This window comes from Callospermophilus lateralis, chromosome 7 (genome assembly GCF_048772815.1).
Source record: "Callospermophilus lateralis isolate mCalLat2 chromosome 7, mCalLat2.hap1, whole genome shotgun sequence".
Lineage (NCBI taxonomy): Eukaryota > Metazoa > Chordata > Mammalia > Rodentia > Sciuridae > Callospermophilus > Callospermophilus lateralis.
In genome coordinates, this window is record NC_135311.1 from 13,373,628 (window position 1) to 13,394,336 (window position 20,709).

Genomic DNA, 20,709 nt, shown 5'->3' on the forward strand with positions numbered 1-20,709 from the left:
GCTCCCGGGGGTTCAATCCCCAGTACCAAAAATAAAACAGCCTCCAGGCTGTAGTTTCACTTTTTTCGTGGCCCGTGCAAGGAGTTTCAGTGGCCCAAGCGACAAGATACTCCCTCTAGTGGCTTGAACGTTCACAGGTTTATCTCGACCTTGGAGAGGCAGGGCAATCTAAAGCCTTCTGCTGAAGTCTAAGGAACCACCAATCAAATCCCGCTGGCCTCTGCCCCGCCAGGGTGAAGCTCTCCGGCTGCCATGCCTGCCACTCTTTTGCTTCCTTCTTTCTCATTGGCGACTAGGAGATCGAAGTACCTTTTTTCCCACCCATTTTTTCCCACTCCTGACCGAATCAGGAGAGGGTTGGGTCTTAGGTAGTTTCCTTTGCCCGGTTCCAAGATGGCGCTCATGGCCACTCTGGAAATGCAACGTGAAGCCGAAGCTTTGCCATTAACCAAGATGGCTGCCCCCATCAAGATGACCGGGGTGTGCCGGGGGGAAAGGGACCGCAGGATGGTCTGAGATGGTAAGGGCTACTGTTCTATTGCGGGCCTGTCCTCAGGGCGTGGGAATGAAGATTAGAAAGACTAGGAATCCAGGTGAGGTCTGTGGTGGGGGTTAGGATTAGAAAATGGGAGCGAGGACAGGGGTGACAGGTGGGGGTGAGGGATCAAAGATGGGGTGGGAGTGTGCCTAGGGTTCTATCTCTCCATCGGTGCTCTCTCCCCCCCACTCTTCCTGTTCCAGGACTAGCATTTGATCATGTGGAAGTTTCTGAGACTGGGGAGCCTGATGATGGGGGGTGGGGCCCGTGGGGGGTAGAGGAAGCCAGAATCCTTTCCCAGGCCAACCCGGGCCCCTCCCTGTCCTCTGGACTAAAATGGGTAATACTTTGGGCCTGGCACCGATGGGGAGTTTGCCCCGCCGGAGCCCCCGCCGAGAGGAACCTCTACCCAACCCTGGGAGCTTCGATGAGCTGCACCGGCTATGCAAAGGTGAGAACTCTGTCATTTGGATCTCAAGTTGAAGGGGCGGAGGAAGGGAGGGTCTTGAAACCTGATGTCCGGTGATGGGAACAGAAAAGGGGAAATCACAGCTGCGGCATTCAGTTCAGGGAGAATCAGGTGCCCAAATGAAGTAGAGCATTTCGTTTGAGGAGTTGAAAGGAGGTCAATCCCTCCAGTGCTTCATATGGGATTGAAAGGGGAGACTATCACTTTGGGTAGGGATTCCTTGTCTGTGCTTATTCCTTCCCTTCCCCCCCACCCCCTTCAGATGTATTCCCAGCACAGATGGAGGGAGTGAAGCTCGTTGTCAACAAGGTTCTGAGCAGCCATTTCCAGGTGCTCCCGCTTCTCTGTCCCATCCTTATCATTCCTTCGTGCCTATCCTTGGATCCTCCTTTCCTTTTTGCACTCCAGCCTTAGCTAGGCTATGTGGGACAAATGAGGGAGGATGTGGGGTTCTCTTTACCTCCCTTGCCTGCGGGACTTGGTGCTTTAAATGTTAACCCACTGCATATGTTGGGATATTTGGGATTCTTAAAAGGCCCCCTGAATGGGGAGAAGATGACGGGTGGGATGAAGTATTGAAATGAAATATGGATGCTCTCTTCCTCCATTGATTCCTCTTTCTGCAGGTGGCTCACACTGTGCACATGAGTGCCCTGGGCTTGCCTGGCTATCACCTCCATGCAGCCTATGCAGGGGATTGGCAGCTCAGCCCCACAGAGGTGAGGGCTCCACATACCTGGGTCCACTCTCTAAAAGCACACCTGGGACTTAGGTCTGGAGGAGGAGGAAATGTGTGTGTTAAGGGAAGAATTGACAGTAACCAGATTCTGTCTCTTCTGAATGGCAAAGGGTGGAGAAACAATTCTATGAAAAGATGCCAGAGTTTTTCTTTGTGTCTCCACCAGGAGGCGCTGAGTAATGTTAATGAAATCCCAGTGTTTGGGTTTAAGTTGAGTAATGCTACCCAGTCTTACTGTCTATACTCCTCACCAGGTGTTCCCCACTGTGGTAGGGGATATGGACAGCAGTGGAAGTCTCAACGCCCAGGTCCTACTTCTGTTGGCAGAGCGGCTCCGAGCTAAGGCTGTCTTCCAGGTGACCCACAGTTCCTGCCTCCATCCATCGAGGCACTTCTCTTTCTCCTCTATGGGTATCCTGCCCCGGGGAAGCCAGGGGGAGGATCAGAGGCAATGGTGATTATAAAAAGATGGTTGGAGATTTTACTTCTGTTCTCTCCACACAGACACAACAGGCCAAATTCCTGACATGGCAGTTTGATGGCGAGTATCGAGGAGATGACTACACAGCCACTCTGACCCTAGGAAATCCTGACCTGATTGGGGAATCAGGTGAGGAGTTGGGACAGGGTTCTTTTGAACCTTAAACAGGGTTCTATTTGCTAATGTTGGACATGCCTCCTCATCTTCTGTACAGTTTGGGAGTTTGAAAAGAATTTCTGGGGCAGGTTGTAGGAGGAAACTGGGGGTGAAGGAGTAGGCCTCACTATTGTCTCTATGACTGACTCCGAATCTCCTGACTCCCCCACAGTGATCATGGTCGCTCACTTTCTGCAGAGCCTCACTCATCGACTGGTGCTAGGAGGAGAGCTAGTTTATCACCGGCGGCCGGGCGAAGAGGGGGCCATCTTGACTCTGGCTGGGAAGTACTCGGGTATGGGGTTAAGTGGAATGGCAATTCTGGACTTTGCTGGGGTCCCTGGAATGCGTCCTACTACAGTAATTCTCCTTTCCCCTTGTATTTTGTTTTTTACAGCTGTACACTGGGTAGCTACATTGAATGTGGGATCTGGCGGAGCCCATGCAAGCTATTACCACAGGGCAAATGAACAGGTGAGCTACTGATCTCATGCCCCATGTTAGCAAGTCAGTTATGTAAACTTTTGCCTCTGTAGACAAAAATCCCCCCCCCCCCCCCCCCCCCGCCCGCCTCCAGGCTCCTGCTGGCCTAGTATTCTTCCTATCCACACAAGGTATACATTTTCATGGATGTCTTCATTCTGCTGATCCCCTGTCAGGGCCCCTCTGGTCTTCACCAAGACTGAATCCCCCTCTTATCCTTGCCCTTGTTTTTCAGGTTCAGGTTGGAGTGGAGTTTGAGGCAAACACAAGGCTACAAGACACAACCTTCTCCTTTGGTTACCACCTGACTTTGCCCCAGGCCAACATGGTGTTTAGAGGTAAGAGTTATTGTGACAGCATTCAGAAGTGCTGAAGGATCAGGGGATGCAGAGGGAGGGAAGTTCTACCTTATTTTTGCCAACCCTTTTCTCCAAGTCTTGTTCAATAACCTAGTTGATGTTTTCTTTCCCAATAGGCTTGGTGGATAGTAACTGGTGTGTAGGTGCTGTGCTGGAGAAGAAGATGCCCCCGCTGCCCGTCACCTTGGCCCTTGGAGCCTTCCTTAATCATTGGCGCAACAGATTCCATTGTGGCTTCAGCATCACTGTGGGCTGAGGTTGTCCCAGAGCCAGCCCCCACAGCTGGAACCTGAGTCAGGTGTCCTAGGGCCAGAGACTAGGCTCCTCTCCAGAGCCCACCTCGATGGGTGACCTCTAGGTCCTAGGAGCAGAGTGGGGAACAGGACCATACCCTTCTCAAAATTGGCGCTGCCACTGGGTCAGCTGATAAGGCAGTGGTTTGAGGCTCCCACTTCTGCCACCAACCCCAGTATCATCTTCCCCACGCTCTTGTTGCTCTGGACTAAGGGAGAAGGATTAAGGAATATGTCTGGTTGAACTCCCCCCTTCATTTCCATCTTTGTTTTCCTCTGGATTAAAGCCCCTAGCTCCTTCCTCTCCAGAGCAGAAAAGACTGCATGGGATTAGCTTCCCCATCCTGTTTTCCCATTCCAGAGTCTCCCAAGGCTGAGAAAGTAGGGCTGAAGGGCTAAATTTTGGGCATTGAAAAGTGGGACCTTCCCATTCCCAGAAGTTTTACCTCTTAGCCTGAGGCTTCTCTTCTTCATCTTCTATGCATCCAAAGGACAACCTTATCCCCACGGTCACCCCTGAGTACCCCAATGATCGCATGAAGAGGCATTTATTGCTTTAGTCTTTCATTACAATCACTGAACTCCCTTTCTCCTCGTCCTAGCAATTTCCCCTTTCCAGTCCAGTGTGTCCCAAGTGGGCTGGGGAAGGAGGTCAGGCTGGGGCTCAGCTGCAGATCTCCTGGAGCAGTGGCATCATAGCAGATAGTCCCTGTATGCGCTGGATTTGGTACGAGTATGCGTTGTTAATACTCCGGAGTTCAACCAACAGGCCCAGCAACTTTGCATATAGAAACCTTTGAAGGAAGTAGTGGGGTTACCAGGGAAGAGGAAGGAAATAAGACAGCTAGAAGTCTTGTCCTGAGGCCCTGACCCACTGAATTGACCCTCAGTGAAGCTAAGTCTGAAATTTAGAGAAAATCATGCTCTGATATGAAAATTTGTCAAATGTTGAAAAGTCCCCAAAGGAGTGTCTGTCTGATACTATCTTCTCACAATGCCCAGTTTTTCCTGAACTCTGAGGGCCAAGTGTGAAAGAAGCCCCAGACCTTGCCAGAACTTCAACTGAGTAGAGTCTGAGGGTTTGGCCTTCTAGAGCAAGTTCTAGAAGATGCGTGGGTTGTTCTGTGGTATAAAGTATCCTCCTTCTGGCAAACTAACTTATTGAGGAATGAGTAAGAACAGAAGTTGCACATACCTCAGAGCCCAGATAGATCCTGAATCAGGGACACAAAACTGTGAATGACTCTAACTTTAAGGGAAATGAAAAATTCAAGGAACTGGCCAAGTGGAGAGGCGAGAAAGGGCCAAGGAACAAAAGTGAGCAAGACTCTTAATGGTCCACTTTAGTCTGGAGAAGTTGTAGTGCTAAGGTGATAGATGTCATCAATCTCAGGAATGCTATTATAAGAGCCTGTGAGCTACTACTTTGCATCTCTACTGAATAAAAAAAAAAAAAAAATCTGAAAAAAGTGAGATTAAACATCAGTAAGAGCAATTTGAATGCTGGAACTGTGCAACTGGGATGGCCAGAGGAAAGGACCAGACCCCAAGAGATCTGGTTTGCCAAAGGAAAAGACAGGAAAAGCATTCATCCAGAGTTGAGTATTTTCCATAACCTCTTCCTTCCCCAGTACAGCCTCCAAGCTCCCAGGCTCCCACCTACCGATTTCGGGGCCTTGGTTCCTGTTCCTTGATGTAGCTGTCCAGAGTTAGTGCCATCTCCTCTTGCAACTGATCAATCTCTTCTCTCTGGGTAACTCCAGGCCGATCTGTAAGAGAGAGAGCTGGGAAGGACAAGGGGGAGGGGGGAGGCCTGCACAGTGTCCCAGGGTCTGAGGAAGATAGAGACCCACTCCAAAGGTTTAAAGGCTAGATGGCCATGGATGGATGGATTCAAGGGACCCAGTTTGGGTAGAGATGGTGGGACCAAAGTTTCTGGGCTTTGGGAAATGCTCACCAGGAGAGAAGAGGGCCATAGCAGCCATGAGCACATACTCAGGCTCCTGGAGCTGCAGTCGTTTTAATGTCCCATGAAAGTGAAATACCAACTCCAAAAATTCTTCCTGGAACCCTGCTGTAGGAGATATGAGGCTTGGAGCCTCTAGGTCACCTCATCTCATCCCATACCACAAGGACACATGCCCCTACTGCTCTAGCACCTTCTCACCATGGGCTCCATCTTCCATTGTGTAGTGAAGAGGTCCACACAGGAAGTTTTGTGTTTGGAGACAGAAAGTGGTATTGAGTGCAATGTGACATATTTCCACAGCTGCTCCCTTGAGAAGGGAGATTTGGTCCTCCATGGGCAGGGATCTGTGGAGAACACGAAAAAAAGGGCATTTTAGGCAAGTCTGAACTTAGGAGAGGGAAAGGAACTTCCGGTGTTGAGTGACACACTTAACAACAAACCTGGTTTTGAGACCTGATGCTTGAAAAGACTAAGGGGTGTGGTAATTTGTTGAATGACTTTATTATTTTGGGGTGCTGAACCACTGAGCTACATCACCAGCCCTTTTTATTTTCTGTTTTGAAACAGGGTCTCATATAAGTTACTTAAGGCCTAGCTAAATTGCTGAAGCTGGCCTCAAACTTGCCATCTTCCTGCTTCAAGCTCCCAAATTGTTGGAATTACAGGCATGCACCACCATGTGTGTTAGGACTTCCGCCACCCTAGTACTGGGGATTGAACCCAAGGACTCTCTACCACTGAGCTACACCCCCAGCACTTTTTATTTTGAGACAGGGTCTACTAAGTTGCTGTGACAGGCCACAAATTTGCAATCCTCCTTCATCAACCTCCTGAGTAGCTGAGATTACAAGCCTGAGCCACCATGCCCAGCTGATCAGCAACTTTTAGGGGTGGGGTGAGATGAAGATGGTATATAATTTATGATGGTATATAATTCACTCACCGGAAAAGGGGCAGATCTTTTGTGAACTTGATAATTTGCTGCATCATGAAAGTGTTGATGTCTGCGATGTGTGTGAGCAGAGGTAGCACAGGAGTCAGGGTAGGCAAGCGCTGATGATGGATGAACAGGTAGGCTGGAGGCTGTAGAGATCAGGATGTGAGCCAGAGTCCCTGGCTCCTAGGGCTTTTGTTGAGGCCTCACCAGCCTTATCTTGGAAAGGTTCTTTAGAGGAACTTGCCCAGACTGGGGTTCTGGAGAAGATCTACCCTCTGTTGGTACATGGTACACAGCCCTCTCCCTTAGGCCACCTCCTAGATACCCTTTTGGTCACATTCAGCCCCGATCAGTGCTCACCCTGAACTGCACAAACTGGTCAAACATAGTGCCAACATGACGAGTGTGGGCCCCCAGAAGGGTCTGGACCAGCTTTTTCTGCTCCTGACTCAGTTGTGTAGGAGTCTGCTGTGCCCGCCGCTGTGCCTGTTTTGCTCGTCGTAATGCCAGGGCTTCTGCCGACAGTATCACTGTACCAGACGAGATGTAACAAAGCTATTTAGACCAGCAGAGAACATCTTTCAGCCAGTCCCTGATCTGGGATTCCTCAACCGCCCTACACGAGGAAGAACTGGGGAAGGAAGGAGAGTTCCTGAGGCTTCCTTGAACTTGATTGACTCCTAGAGACCTCAGGTGTGGGAATTCCTGCCCCCTTTCACCAACCTCAGTTACCTATAAGGCACATGGCAGAAAACAATGCACTGTGGGAAAGGAGAGAAGGATGGAGAGTAAAGTGGGAAAGGTATAAGATGGTTGGCTTTGGGGAGAAACAATTAAGAGGGGCTTAATAAAGTGCTAAGGCAGCCCCTTGTGTTTGTATAATATGTTAGCTTTTCATTGCCATGACCAAAATACCTGACATAACTTAGAGGAGGAAACATTTCTTTTGACTCAGTCTATGGTTGGCTGGTTCTGTTCTTTGGGATGGAGGCAAGGCAGAACATCATGGCAGAAAAGCTGCTCAGCTCATGGCAGCAGGAAGCAGATAGAGGGAAGAAGGAGATGAGGAAGATAAACCCTTCCAGGGCATGTTCCCAGTAAGCTACTCCAATTAGGTCCCAACTCCTACAGTTTCTATCACGTCCCAATAGTCCATTCAAATTATTAGTTCCATTAAATGGATTAATCCACTGATGAGGTTATATCCCTTATGATCCAGTCATTTCCTAAAAGCCCTACCTCTGAACATTACTGCATTGGAGACCAAGACTTCAACACATGAGACTTTGGGGACATTCCAGATCCAAACCATGACACAGCATTATAATTTCAAAGGTTCTGATGTTAGATTTCACTGGATGAAACAACACTGTGGTAGACAAGGTAGGTATTATTCATATTTTTTCAGAAATGTAAATAGGCTTAGATTCCAGCAACAGGTCCAGGGTCATAAAACAAATGATGCAGACTGAATTCAAACTAAGATCTTTTGGTTTATAAATAGTTTTCTTTCCATCCTATTGAAAAGTACTGCAATCTTATGGAAAAAGCAAGAGTTTAGTATCAGGCAGACTTGAATTTGAATACTGACTGTACAACTTTTTAGCTGGTTGATCTTGGGTAAGTTAACTTCTTTGAGTCCCAGTTATATCATCTATTGGGAGCATAGCATAGTTACCTGGCATAGAGAAAGCATTAATTAATTAAAAATTATTGAGCATCTACTAGGTGATAGGCATTATACTCAAGAGATAAAAGAAAAAAGCTGACCATATGAATACCAAGGGAAGCACTTTTCAGGTAGAGGGAACGAGGAGTGCAAAAGTCCTGGGGAAGAGTGTGATTGGTGGGTTTAAGAAGGGCATTGAAGTCAATATTATTGGACTGGATTGGGCAAGGGGGAAAGAGGAAATGAAGTCTGAAAGGTGGTATGCAGGAACCAGATCAAGAGATCTTGTACTTTAAAAGAGATGGGGAGCCATTGAGAGTTTTGAGTAGAATAGTGATATCATCTGACGAATTTGAAAAAAAAAATCTTACTGTGCTTGTTAATGCAAAATGTACTATTGGGAACAAAGACAAAACACAGAGACAGTCAATGGACAACTGGGAAGGTAGGAGACCAACTCACTGTCTTTCCTCATGCCAGCACCTAGACACTTCTGCAACCTGCAGGCCGGGCAGTGGCGCCTCAGGGTCTTGCTGATCTCACAGCTTCCAGCAAAGGGGCAGGTGAGATCCGTGCTTTTACTGACTGCTCGTCTGTGAAAGACAGACATTTTTGTTTTTTAGTTGTAGATGGACACATACCTTTATTTTATTTATTTTTATGTGGTGCTGAGGATTGAAACCAATGCCTCACACGTACTAAGCAAGCACTCTAGACCACTGAGCCATAACCCCAGCCCCAACAGAGACTTTTTTAATTTTTGTGGTACTAGGAATCAAACCCTCCCAGGGAGGAGGCCTTAACCACTGAGCCACATACCTAGCCCTTTTTTTAAAAAAATATTTATTTTTTAGTTGTAGTTGGACACAATACTTTTATTTTTATTTATTTTTATGTGGTACTGAGGATCGAACCCAGGGCCTCACATGTGCTAGGCAAGCACTCTACCACTGAGCCACAACCCCAGCCCCATACCTAGCCTTTTTTATTTTTTATTTTGAGACAGGATCTTGCTAAGTTGCCCAGGCTGGCCAGGAACTTGCCACCCTCCTATGTAGCCTCTGTAGCTGGGACTACAGCTGTCTCCCACCTTCACTCAGCAAAAAACTTCAGGAGTGAATAGAGCACAAGTTCAAGGCACTTCAGGAGTGAATAGAGCACAACACACAGGATCATTGGGGTAAGCCTAGTCAATATAGTATTACCTTAGTGCTTTGCAGTGGGCACATAATAAGTACTCTTGAGACACACACACACACACACACACACACAGAAAGGGGGGGGGGACAAATGGACTGTGTGCATGGGACAAACATTTGGTCCTCTCTCTTTTATCATGCCGTCAGTTTATACAGTGGTGTGGTTGGCAAGATGTAGAGTGCTAGCCACAGGGTAGTGAGACTTAAATACAGGAGGAATGTAGCTGGACAAGGCTGGGCATGTGCCAGGGTTTAAAGGCTGACTGATAGGAGCTGGGAACAGGGTTGTTTCTATGGAGGAGGAGGGTCTTACCTGAAGAAACCTTTGCAGCCCTCGCACGTCAGAGCATGGAAATGATAGCCTGTGGCTCGGTCCCCACACACCACACAGTTCTTTGGCTCATCTTCCCCACTAGCCATGATTCCAGGTGTTGGTGTGGTTGTCATGGACCCCTGAATGTGAGAAGATTTAGCAGACAGCTCTGAGCCACTTGTGACTTTCTCTTCTTTCTGTAGAGCCTCTTTCCAAACCTGCCCTGAACCTGATCCCCAGCACTATTTATACTAAAAGCAAGACAGTTGCTTAAGTCTCTGGCCCTGAACAAAAAAAAAAATTTTTTTTTTGGGAGGTGGTGGTGGGGGGATACTGGGAATTGAACCCAGGAACCAGGAGCATTTTTTTTTTTTTGACATTTATTTTTTAGTTTTCGGCGGACACAACATCTTTGTTTGTATGTGGTGCTGAGGATTGAACCTGGGCCGCACGCATGCCAGGTGAGCGCGCTACCGCTTGAGCCACATCCCCAGCCCAGCCAGGAGTATTTTACTATTGAGCTACATCCCTAGGCAGAATTTTGCTAGCTGAGGCTAGCAAAATCTTCCTATCTCATCCTCCCAAGCTGCTGGGATTACAGGCATGCACCACCACACCTGGACCCCAAAAGATTTCTTACCTGCTTCTCTTAGGCAACACACCACAGGCCACAGAATTTGGTGCAGGATGCGTCTTGCCAAATTCCCACAGTGACTCTGCTTTCCTTGTGATCTCAGGAGTTAGCAATTATGGTATTTTTCACTACCTGGAAAACAAGGGATGTCTATGTATGTGGCCTCTGGGTGCTCTCAGAGCCCTAGGTAGGTAGGGCACATACTCTGGACCTAGGGCAAAGGCCTGTGTAGGAAGTTTACCAGCATGCCCAAGGTGCTGGTTGGTGGCACATGGGGAGGGTTCCTGGTGGGCGGGAACCTCATGACTCATTAGAAGCTGCTTCTTATCAGACTCACCAAGTTTTTTTTCTACTTTTGAGCTTTAGGGTAGATCTGCAGTCTCCTCTATACATGGATCCTGGACAAGCTGTGAGGGAAAGAAAGGGAGAGACAGAGCAAACTTTTCACATGCACTATGTCAGTAGTAAAATTAACTATTTTACTAACAATGATATCTTACAATTATACCAGACTCAGAAAAGTTCTTTTAAAAAAGACTTTAAAATTAGGCTTCAGAAAGAAATAAAATGGAAGGATGTAATAAAAAAAAATTTAAGAGCCAGGCAGAAGGGCTGGGTTTGTGGCTCAGTGGGAGAGTGTTTGCCAAGCACACATGAGGCACTGGGTTTGATCCCCAGAGCCATATTAAAAAAAATAAAATAAAGATATTGTGTTCATCTACAACTGGAAAAAAAAAGTCAGGCTTGTAATCTCCAGAGACTTGGGACGACAAGGTAGAAGGATCACAAATTCAAGCCCAGTCTCAGCAATTTAGGACCTCTTTCAAAATTAAAGACAAAAGGGTTGTAACTGTAGCTCATTTGTCTATAATTGTAGCGCATTTGTCTAGCTTCCTTGGGTTCAATTCCCAGCTTATATTAAAAGAAAAAGAAAAAAAAAAAAGGCTGGGAATGTAGTTTAGTGGTTAAGTGCCTCTAGGTTCAATCCCCTGTAAGTGGGGTAGGAGGAATTGGTCTAACTAAGAGCCTAGAAGAGGGTCCCATTTTCTTACTATGAATGGCTGAGAATTAATTCAGAGTGAATTCTAGTAAATCAGAGGTAGCTGGGGTTGATTTGTGAACTCCTGTGCCAGAGCTGACTTCAGGTGTGACCTATGTAGTTGCACTAGGCCCTGCATTCAGAGGAGTTCATTGCTTGGGTCAATGCTCTGCTCTGCAGTCCTGAAATAAGATTTTTTTTTAAAAAAAAATAAGGGTTTTCATTTTTCAGTGGGTCTCCAAAACTATGTACACAGCATGTCTGGAGTTAAGATGAAGGACTTCTGATTAATGCGTTTAAGAATCAGAAGTAGGGGGGTTGGGTTTTTGGCTCAGGGTTAGAATGCTTGCCTAGGATGTATGAGGCACTGGGTTCAATCCTCAGTACCACATCAAAAATAAATAAATAAAAATAAAGTCATTGTGTCTATCTACAACTAAAAGAAAGAAACAAACAAACAAATTAAGCAGGGTGCAGTGGTGCATGCCTGTAATCCCAGTGGCTGGGGAGGCTGAGGCAGGAGGATCACAAGTTCAAAGCCAGCCTCAGCAATTTAGCAAGGCTCTAAGCAACTCAGTGAGACACTGTCTCTAAAAAAAAAAAAAAAAAAAATACAAAAAAGGGCTGGAGATGTTGCTCAGTGGTTGAGGACCCCTAAGTTCAATCCCTGATACCAAAATAAATAAATAAATAAATAAATAAATAAATAAATAAATTTTAAAAAGAGATTCTTCTCATTGAGGATTCCTAGGTATTAATTGGTTCTGCCCTGCATAAACTGTTTCCACAAAATAAAAGAGAATTTTTTTCCTTCTTCTTCCTTTTTCTCTCATGTCTTCAGTTTCTTAAGAGCTAACCTATAATTGTTTCTTTAAAGATGGGTTAAAAACCCAAGTGCAGCTTAGAGTCATAAACACACACACACACACACACACACACACACACACACACACTAGTAAGTTGAAAAAAGAACCTCATTTAGGTTCCCAGAATGAATTGGTAGAACCCTTAACCTCAAGTGGTACAATATTCAACTATGCATAACTTGGTATTTTAAAATAAGCTGAGTTTAGAGAGGTGTTTGGATCTGGTCTTTGGGAGATGGTGAGTATATCTATCTATCTATATCTATCTATCTATCTATCTATCTATATATATATATATATTGGTGTCTTTGCTCAAATGTGACTGAGATTTCATACTAATTTGTTCACTCAACAAATATTGAGAATCTACTATGTGTTTAGATACTTGGGACAAAATGATGAATAAGATGCTTTCCTGACCTCATGGCATTGAAATGCTGGTAGGAAGACAGACCTTTAAAGAAACATAAAGAAATACATTCAGATGAACAGTGGTGCTATGTATAAAGCATTAGGGACCATATGTATCGGACTAAATAGTTTGAGTCCATCAGGGAGCTTTGAAAGGGTAAGCTGGGAAATGACATGGCCAGATCTGTGTTCTGTGTAGTTTACTCTGTCGTCTCTTTGGAAGATGGATTTGAGGAGGCAGAACTGGAGGCAAAGTAACCAGTTACTATTGCCCAGGGCTGGAGTTATAGCTCGGTGATAGAGTGCTCACCTAGCAAGTGGGAGGCGCTGGGTTTGATCCTCAGCACCCCATAAAAATAAATAAATAAATAGAAAAACAAACAAATGAAAGAAAACCCATAATGGAGGTGAGAAATCAGGTGGTTTAGGACAATGGTAGAGAGAGAACAGAGTTTTGAGATATATAGGTGAAGTAATTTGGAATTTGGTGACTACTAGATGTCTAGGTTGAGAAAGAGGAAGAGTTAAAGATTGCTCCAGGGGCTGGGGATGTAGCTTAAGCAGTAGCTCGCTCACCTGGTATGCGTGCGGCCCAGATTCGATCCTCAGCACCACATACAAACAAAGATGCTGTGTCCGCCAAGAACTGAAAAATAAATATTAAAAAATTCTCTTTAAAAAGAAAAAAAGATTGTTCCAGGTTTCTAACTTGGTTGATTAAGCAGGCGGTGGGAAAGAGACAACGAAAGGAAAAGCATCCCCCATACTTAGGTCCCAATCCACTTCCACATCAACATTTTATTTCTAGTAATAAGTTGTCAAGTCCCCATTCTCTGATTAGGCACCATAAGGAATAACAAAAGACGGCATCCGTATTACAAAGAAATTTATAGTCTAACTATGGAGACTAAGTTAATTAAACTACTAAATCTTAAAAGGAAATAAGCAGGGCTGGGGTTGTGGCTCAGTGGTAGAGGGCTTGCCTAGCACGTGTGAGGCACTGGGTTTGATCCCTAGCACCACATAAAAAATACTAAATAAAGGTATTGTGTCCATCTACAACTAAAAAATATGTTTTTTAAAAAAGGAAATAATCACATTCTAAATTGTGCAGTAATGAACATGCATAATATCATAGGTAGCAAGGGCTTTATTCATTTATTCTTTGTGCGTGTGTGTGTGTGTATTTGGTTCAGGGGACTGAACCCAAGAGCACTCTACCACTGAACTACATTGCCAGTGCCTCCCCACCACTTACGCTTTTTTTTTTTTTTTTTAATTTTGCAACAGGGTCTCACTAGGTTGCCCAGACTAGACTTGAGCTTGCAATCGTCCTGCCTTAGTCTCTGGAGTCACTGAGATCATGGGTATGTGCCGCCATGCCCCACCACACCCAGTTTCATTTATTCTTATTGACTGCCTAATGTGAGCAGCATACTATGTAAGAATCTTACCTCCATTAACCCTTTAAGATAGATAATATTACCACTTTACATATGAGGAAACTGAGGCTCAGAGACTTTAGTATTTTTTTCAACAACTCAGATACTTTAAGTAATTTGTACAAGGGAACAATATACCCAACAGTTTTATTAGATGATTTCACTTGACTGTCACAGAGGCATCTCAAATTCCCTATGTCTAAAATGTCACTATCCAATTCCCCACAAACTAACTTCTCTGTATAATCTAACTTGGTGACTATCCCAACTTGAGAAAGTGGAAAAAATATGGATTTTGGAGTCATACAGACTTAGGTTCAAATTGTGACTCTGGCCCTTGATAGTTGAATTCATTTTTTGTTGTTGTTGTTGTTTCTTCCTAAATTATTTGTCATGACTAACCCAGCTCCATGGGGCCTGGGATTCATATATCATCATGCTGGGCCAACTGGTACACTTCCTCTCCTAGGTCAATATTTAATGCTTAGGGAGAGGCCAGGTGGAGACAGATGTTCTGGCTCAGAGCTGTCCCTTTACTGGAGGTCTGGGGATTATGGTGAGCTTTGTTCATGGAGAAGTTCACCTAACAGTTCTTTGAGATAAAGTTGCCTTGGGGACAGACCTCCTTGAGCTTGGGAGACAGAAATGTCTCCCAACTTTAGAGTCTCTTCTGTGGATCAGACTGAGACTGGTATCTGCTGCAGAAGGCAACTGGCATCCAAATAGACTTCAGGATTAACTGATGCCCCCATCCTCTTCCAACACATCTATCCTGAGCCAGAGTCTGAAAAATACCTGTGTTGGCCATAGCCTAGTGGATTGAGCTTTCTGAATTTTTAGATTTTTGTTTTTATTTTTTAATCTGGAAGAAAGAGTTAATAACACCCATTATCTGGGTTCATTGTGAAGGCTAAATAAAGTAATATATGTAAAATTCCTCAAACAGTGCTTGGAACACGGAAGAAAATAGATACATATTCATTTTTTCCCTTCTTCCTTTCCTTCCCCACCCTTTCCCAGATGCCAAGCCAGAAGATGTGGGGGTGGGGGTCACCTAGCCTCATTTCTCTCCCTCATGCCCATGACCTGTTATTTCTGTCTCTTGACTTCTAATCACCCACTATCTCTAAGCTGAGTTCAGGGCCTCATCATTTTTCACTCATCACTGCAGTAGCCTATTAAATTATTCTCCCTATTCCCAGCCTCATCTCCTTCCAACCCATCCTCCATGCTGTTGCTATTTCTAAAATGCAAATTTGATCATGTCTCTCCCCTGCTTAAAATTCTTCATTTGCTTTCCATCACCTTCAGGGAAAAAAAAAAATCCAATCTCTTTAGCATGTCACACAAAGTCCTTTGTGATCTGGCCCCTATTTATCACTCTGTCCTCATCTATTCTAACCTCACTTCCCTCCACTGACCTAGCACAAAGCACTTTGGCTCTAGATGTGCTTAAACATTTGGAGTTCCCTGAACATGCTGTGCTCACTCACCTCTGAGCAGCTTTCCTTGTTGTTCTGTCTGATTGGAATCACCTCAAGCACCCCCACGTCAAAACCATCCTTGGTTTTCCTGATCCTCTTGGCTCTTCTGGCCTGAATGCAGCAGATCACTTTGGAGAACCTGTGAGCTGTAGAGGCTAGAGCTGTACCTTTGCACACAAATTTGTCACAGCACTTAATCACGTTGCAGAACAATTGCCTGTTTCTTTCTGACTGTCAATCAACTATGAGTTGCTGAAGTCAAGGGCCACATCTTTTTATTACTTCAGGCATATATAATTAAAGTTTGTGGATGAGTAAATGGGCTAGGGTATGAATTAAGTTCTGATTCCAAACTCCTGCTCTTTCCACATGGCATTGTATCCTATATTTGTGCCATTTATTTGTCCAATAAATATTTAAGGGGAACCTATTTTGTGCCAGACATTTTGCTAGCACTGTAAGTTCCAAGGGGTCATCTGGATACATTCCTATTTTCCTCTTAGCTACTGTCTTTCATAGTTGGTCATCCTTTGCTGTCCTGATTCTCTGGCAGGATTTCCATTAAGAGTGTGTGTGTGTGTGTGTGTGTACCTGGGGATTGAACCCAGGGCTTCTTGTATGCTAGCCAAATGCTCTATCACAGAGCTACATCTCCAGCTCTCCACTAGTCCTCTGGTCTGATTCCTAACTGGTTTGTGACTTCTTCTTCCTTTTTTGGGGGGGAGGGTGGTTTTGACTTCTTAACTACTGCTACATGCTGTTCCTACCTGCCATGTTCGTAGTTGATATCTGGCCAACCTCACTCAGGTGTCCATTGAGCCAAATTTTTAATTTGGGCTTGCTCTATCCTGTTTGGCACCCCAGGTGCTGGCACAAACACTTCTTTGAACAGGAAGGTTTCCTTTCATTGGAGCTTTATGATCTGGCTTTAATCTCCTTTCTTTAAAATCATCAATGATTTCCCGTGGTCTGTTGAATTCACTGGGCTTTCTCCCATGTTTCTCCTAATCAACAATCAACCTTCCTACTGCTTTTGAACCCCTGACAATTACATTTTCTTCCTCTCTACACCCCCAACCCTTGCACCAATATACTAATAACTATTTTTTTCTTTCTCCTCTAATGGATTCTTCTTTTTCCTAATTCCCATTATAACTGTGCTACCTTTCTTTTATGTTCTGCCCTAATGATTCCTCTCTATAAAAGTCTTCAGTAAAAAAGTAAAGTAGCTTCTGGGTGCAGTAATGCATGCCTGTAATCCTGATAGCTTGGGAGGCTGAGACAGGAGAATTGCAAGTTCAAGACCAGCCTCAGCAATTTAGCAAGGTCCTAAGTAGCTTGGTAAGACACTATCTCAAAATAAAGAAATATTTTAAAAATCTAGAGATGTGACTCAGTGGTTATTAAACATAGCCTTCATACAAATAGCATTTCTATATTATTCTTGCAGGGAAAAGAGCACTGATCTGACAAGAGAAAGACTAAGAGCAGGTAGACCAAGATGGGTGTACTGCACACCCCTGGGTTCAATCCCCAGTACCAAGAAGGAAAAAAAGTAAAATAGCTAACATCTTTTGTGTGTGTGTGGCGGGAAGGATGGGGAGGTACTAGGGATTGAACTCAGGGGTGTGCTCTACCATTGAATTACACCTCCAAATCTTTTTATTGAGTCAGGGTCTCACTTAGTTGCTGAGGCTGGCCTCAAACTTGAGATCTTCTGCCTCAGCCTACTGATTTACTGGGATTACAGGCCAGCAATTTTGTAGTTACTTCTGATGCTTCCTCAAGTTAGGAGTCTTCTATTGCTTTCCCTGGACTCCAGCCACACTTCTATTATAGTGCCTGCAACAATACCATACCTTTATAGTCACATAACTGTCCCTCTCCTACTGGATTGTAACATCTGTGTTGCATGGGTTTTTCTATCCTGACAGTCACATTGGTCCTGGCCATAATGTGGGCTTAATAGCCAACGGATGATTTACAATTTTCCCTATTTCCTGATTCTGAATTCCAAGAGTCACTTTGAATCCTCGCCTAAATCTTCTTATTCTTCAGGTATTATTGATTCCTTATGCCATGTGCCTCCTGATACTGGGCCTTTTCTTCTATTACCATCATTACAGTCACCAGGCTCTTACGTTTTATACAACTGCAGTATACCCATCTTAGTTCTACCTGCTTTTAGTCTTTCTCTTGTAGATCAGTGCTCTTTTCTCTGCAATAATAATATAGAAATTCTATTTGTATGAAGGCTAGGTTTAATTTTCTTATCTTGATATCCAGGACCTTTACATATCTCCTGAATCAACTTGATCATAAAACTGTCTTCTTTCATTCTTTCTCTTATTATTACTCAGATGCCAGGAAGACATATCTTTTCTTCCTTCCTTTCTCTTTCCTCTACTTGCTTATATATTGCTCTTTCTTTAAGGCCCAACCTATCACTTTCCCCAGGAAACTTTTGATTCTTTTGGTTCTATCTGATGTCTTCCTTCTTTGAACGATACTATTTATTAACATACTATTTAGTATTGTGGCATACTTGAACATGTAATTATCTATAGCAGGGATTGGCAATTTGTGGTCTGCGAGCCAAATCCAGCTTGCTGTATATAAACTAAGAATGGTTTTACACTAAAATTTAAAAAGAAGGATATTTTATAGCATATGCAAATTATATAAAATTTAAACTTTAGTGCTCACAAATACAGTTTTAGTGAACATAGCCATACCTATTTTTTTTACATATTGTTCAGGCTTCTTTCAAGCTATCATAGGAGAGTTGAGTAGTCTCCACAGAACATATACTGCCTGCAAAACCTAAAATAATTATCATTTGATTGTTATAGGGAAAGCTTGCTGATCCCTGATATAAGGTCTTGAATTCTCTTTAGAATATTTTCATAGCTGTTTAAAAACTTTAGAAAGGTCTTTTTCATTAAAGGCAATCTTTTCAATGCTAATTAGCTGTTCATTAGAAAGGGGGGAAGCCAGAGGAGTAGGCTGGTTAGAAATTTAGTAACTCAGGCAACGGGATTCCCATTGGAAAGTGAGAGTCGAGGATCTAAGGTGGATGACAGAAAAGAGGTCATCTTTTTTTCCCAATCTTTTTTGTTTCCAACTAGGCAGAGAAAGTGTAAAAACACAGAGGGTCTAACTAGAGAAAGGTCTATTTGTGGTCTGAAACTGATCTGAAAGTGGTTGCTGACTGAGGCTCTCATGATTGTTATAATAGTTGGTTGTGGTAGCACACGCCTATAATAATCACAGCAACTGAGGAGGCTGAGGCAGAAGGATTGCAAGTTTGAGGTCAGCTTGGGCCACTTGGCAAGAACATTTCTCAAAATAAAAAAATAAAAAGGGCTAGGGATGGAGCTCAGTGGTAGAGCGCCCCTGGGTACCATCCCTGGAATTGCAACAAACCAACACACCACCAAAAGATTGTAACTGCTAAAGCTGAAAATATTCAGTCTTGGCTGACTAAAGCTGTAAGTAAAGGTTTTACAATGCCCAGAATCATAGGCATAAGAATTTAAAGGATTTTAAAAGAAAAAATGAAAGCTAGATAGATAAGCAGGAATAACACCTTTTACCTAGATGTTCTATTTCTTTTCTTCCTTAATCATCTTTTTCTTAAAAATTATACAGCATAGTAATTAGTTAGTAAAATTCTATATTATTGGGAAATAATCTATATAGATTGGATTGTGGGCTTCATCTTTTACATCTGTTCCTATGCCCTGGGAGAGACCACTCTGTTAGCTTTTGTATTTAGATATCTACCACCCCAATGGTAGGTTGCTACCTGAATTGCAGGGGAAACAAGCTGGCCTCTAGGAGACAGGACTTGCATGTTTTAGTGACAACAATAGGTTCAAGGTGTGTCTTGGGTTTTTTGTTTGTTTTTATATTGTTTGTTTTTTGTTTTTGGTGCTGGGTATCCACACCAGAGGTGCTCTACCACTGAGCTACATCCCAGCCCTTTTTACTTTTCTATTTAAGAGGAGGAAAAATTTATTTGGGGCTCACAGTTTCAGAGATCTTAGTCTATTGAAAGGCTGACTCCATTCCTGGGGGCTCAAGGTGAGGCACAATATCATGGCAAAAGGGTGTGGTGGAGGAAAGCAGAGTAGGAAGCAGAGTGCTTGCTTTTCATTTGGAGACAGGGTCTCACTAAATTGTAGAGGCTGGCCTTGAATTTGAGATCCTCCTGCCTCAGCTGTCTTGGTCACTGGGATTACAGGTGTGCACTATTACCACTGGCAGAGTGTGTTTTTTGTTTTTTAAACAGCTTCATAGTCCTGGGTGTGGTGGTGCTTGCCTGTAATTCCAGCAGCTCCAGAGCCTGAGGCAGGAGGATTGCACATTCAAAACCAGCCTCAGCAAACTCAGCGAGGCCCCAAGAAACTCAGGGAGACCCCTGTCTCTAAATAAAATATGAAAAAGGGCTGGGGATATGGCTCAATGGTTAAACCCCTGGGTTCAATTTCCAGCACCAAAAAAAAAAAAAAAAAAAAGCCTCATAGCCATGACACAATAGAGGCTAAGAGTAACTTGTTAGATTGAGCTGGGGGGAAAAAGTGCAGTTGTAAATTAACAGGAAGAGCTCATTATCTATTCAAGTGAGCCTGGAAGATCAACATTCTGTTGGAAAGATTTTGTTTTGTTTAGCCTTATGTAGGAAATAGGATTAATGAATCCTAAAATGTCTCCCAACTCCTAAGATTTATGATCTTCCACGTCAAATAGGCACTTCCCAATTTTCCTGTTTTTTGCTTCAGAGTATTGAGCATTGTTCATTTGCTCCAGTCTGTTTGTCTGTCTGTCTGTCTCTCCAGACTGCCACCTTACTATTCAATTTTAACCTGCCACATCTTAGATTCGCCTCTTTAATTCACTGGTTCCTGTTTCCCTCGTGCCTTCTTGATTTTCTCCCAGTTCTTTCATTTCTTTCTCAAACACACTATTTCTTCCCTCTTCCTCCTTCCTTTCATTCTACCTCTCCTTCATTGCTCTCGGTACTTCGTTTTTTGTGTTCTCATCCCCCGACGGCCTCCCCCTCCTTCCCGCTCACTGTCTGTCTTACCCTAGTTTGGAAATGCAGCAAAGCTCGGAGTCTGACACTATTGGATGCACGGGGCTGTCACTCTTCCGCAGGGGGACCTCCTATTGGTCAGGCTGGAGGCGGATACCGAAGCTGACTATAAAAAGTGGGGTCGGCGGAG

General features: G+C 44.1%; 2 protein-coding genes across 9 annotated transcripts; one reads left to right on the top strand and one right to left on the bottom strand.

Annotated features, from left to right (window-relative positions):
- Positions 1-420: 420 nt before the first annotated feature.
- On the top strand, positions 421-4,482 carry Tomm40l (translocase of outer mitochondrial membrane 40 like). 2 transcript variants are annotated; one of them, XM_076862731.1, is made up of 10 exons: positions 421-520; positions 742-989; positions 1,270-1,337; positions 1,634-1,726; positions 2,001-2,102; positions 2,251-2,356; positions 2,556-2,678; positions 2,781-2,857; positions 3,102-3,204; positions 3,342-4,482. In XM_076862731.1, exons 2-10 carry the CDS (start codon positions 875-877, stop codon positions 3,479-3,481), a joined length of 927 nt encoding a protein of 308 aa, XP_076718846.1. In that variant the 5' UTR covers positions 421-520; positions 742-874; the 3' UTR covers positions 3,482-4,482. The 2 variants fall into 2 exon arrangements, with proteins under 2 accessions (XP_076718846.1, XP_076718847.1); XM_076862732.1 differs by having other exon boundaries at positions 437-519; positions 890-989.
- On the bottom strand, positions 4,183-9,739 carry Nr1i3 (nuclear receptor subfamily 1 group I member 3). 7 transcript variants are annotated; one of them, XM_076862723.1, is made up of 8 exons: positions 9,606-9,739; positions 8,556-8,686; positions 6,785-6,954; positions 6,431-6,570; positions 5,686-5,831; positions 5,476-5,619; positions 5,182-5,287; positions 4,183-4,312 (listed from the first exon to the last, which is right to left on the bottom strand). In XM_076862723.1, the coding sequence occupies exons 1-8, from the start codon at positions 9,737-9,739 to the stop codon at positions 4,183-4,185; spliced, it is 1,101 nt and encodes a 366-aa protein (XP_076718838.1). The 7 variants fall into 7 exon arrangements, with proteins under 7 accessions (XP_076718838.1, XP_076718843.1, XP_076718842.1 ...); XM_076862728.1 differs by having other exon boundaries at positions 5,476-5,589; positions 9,606-9,712; XM_076862727.1 differs by having other exon boundaries at positions 5,476-5,592; positions 9,606-9,712.
- Between the last annotated feature and the right edge of the window lie 10,970 nt (positions 9,740-20,709).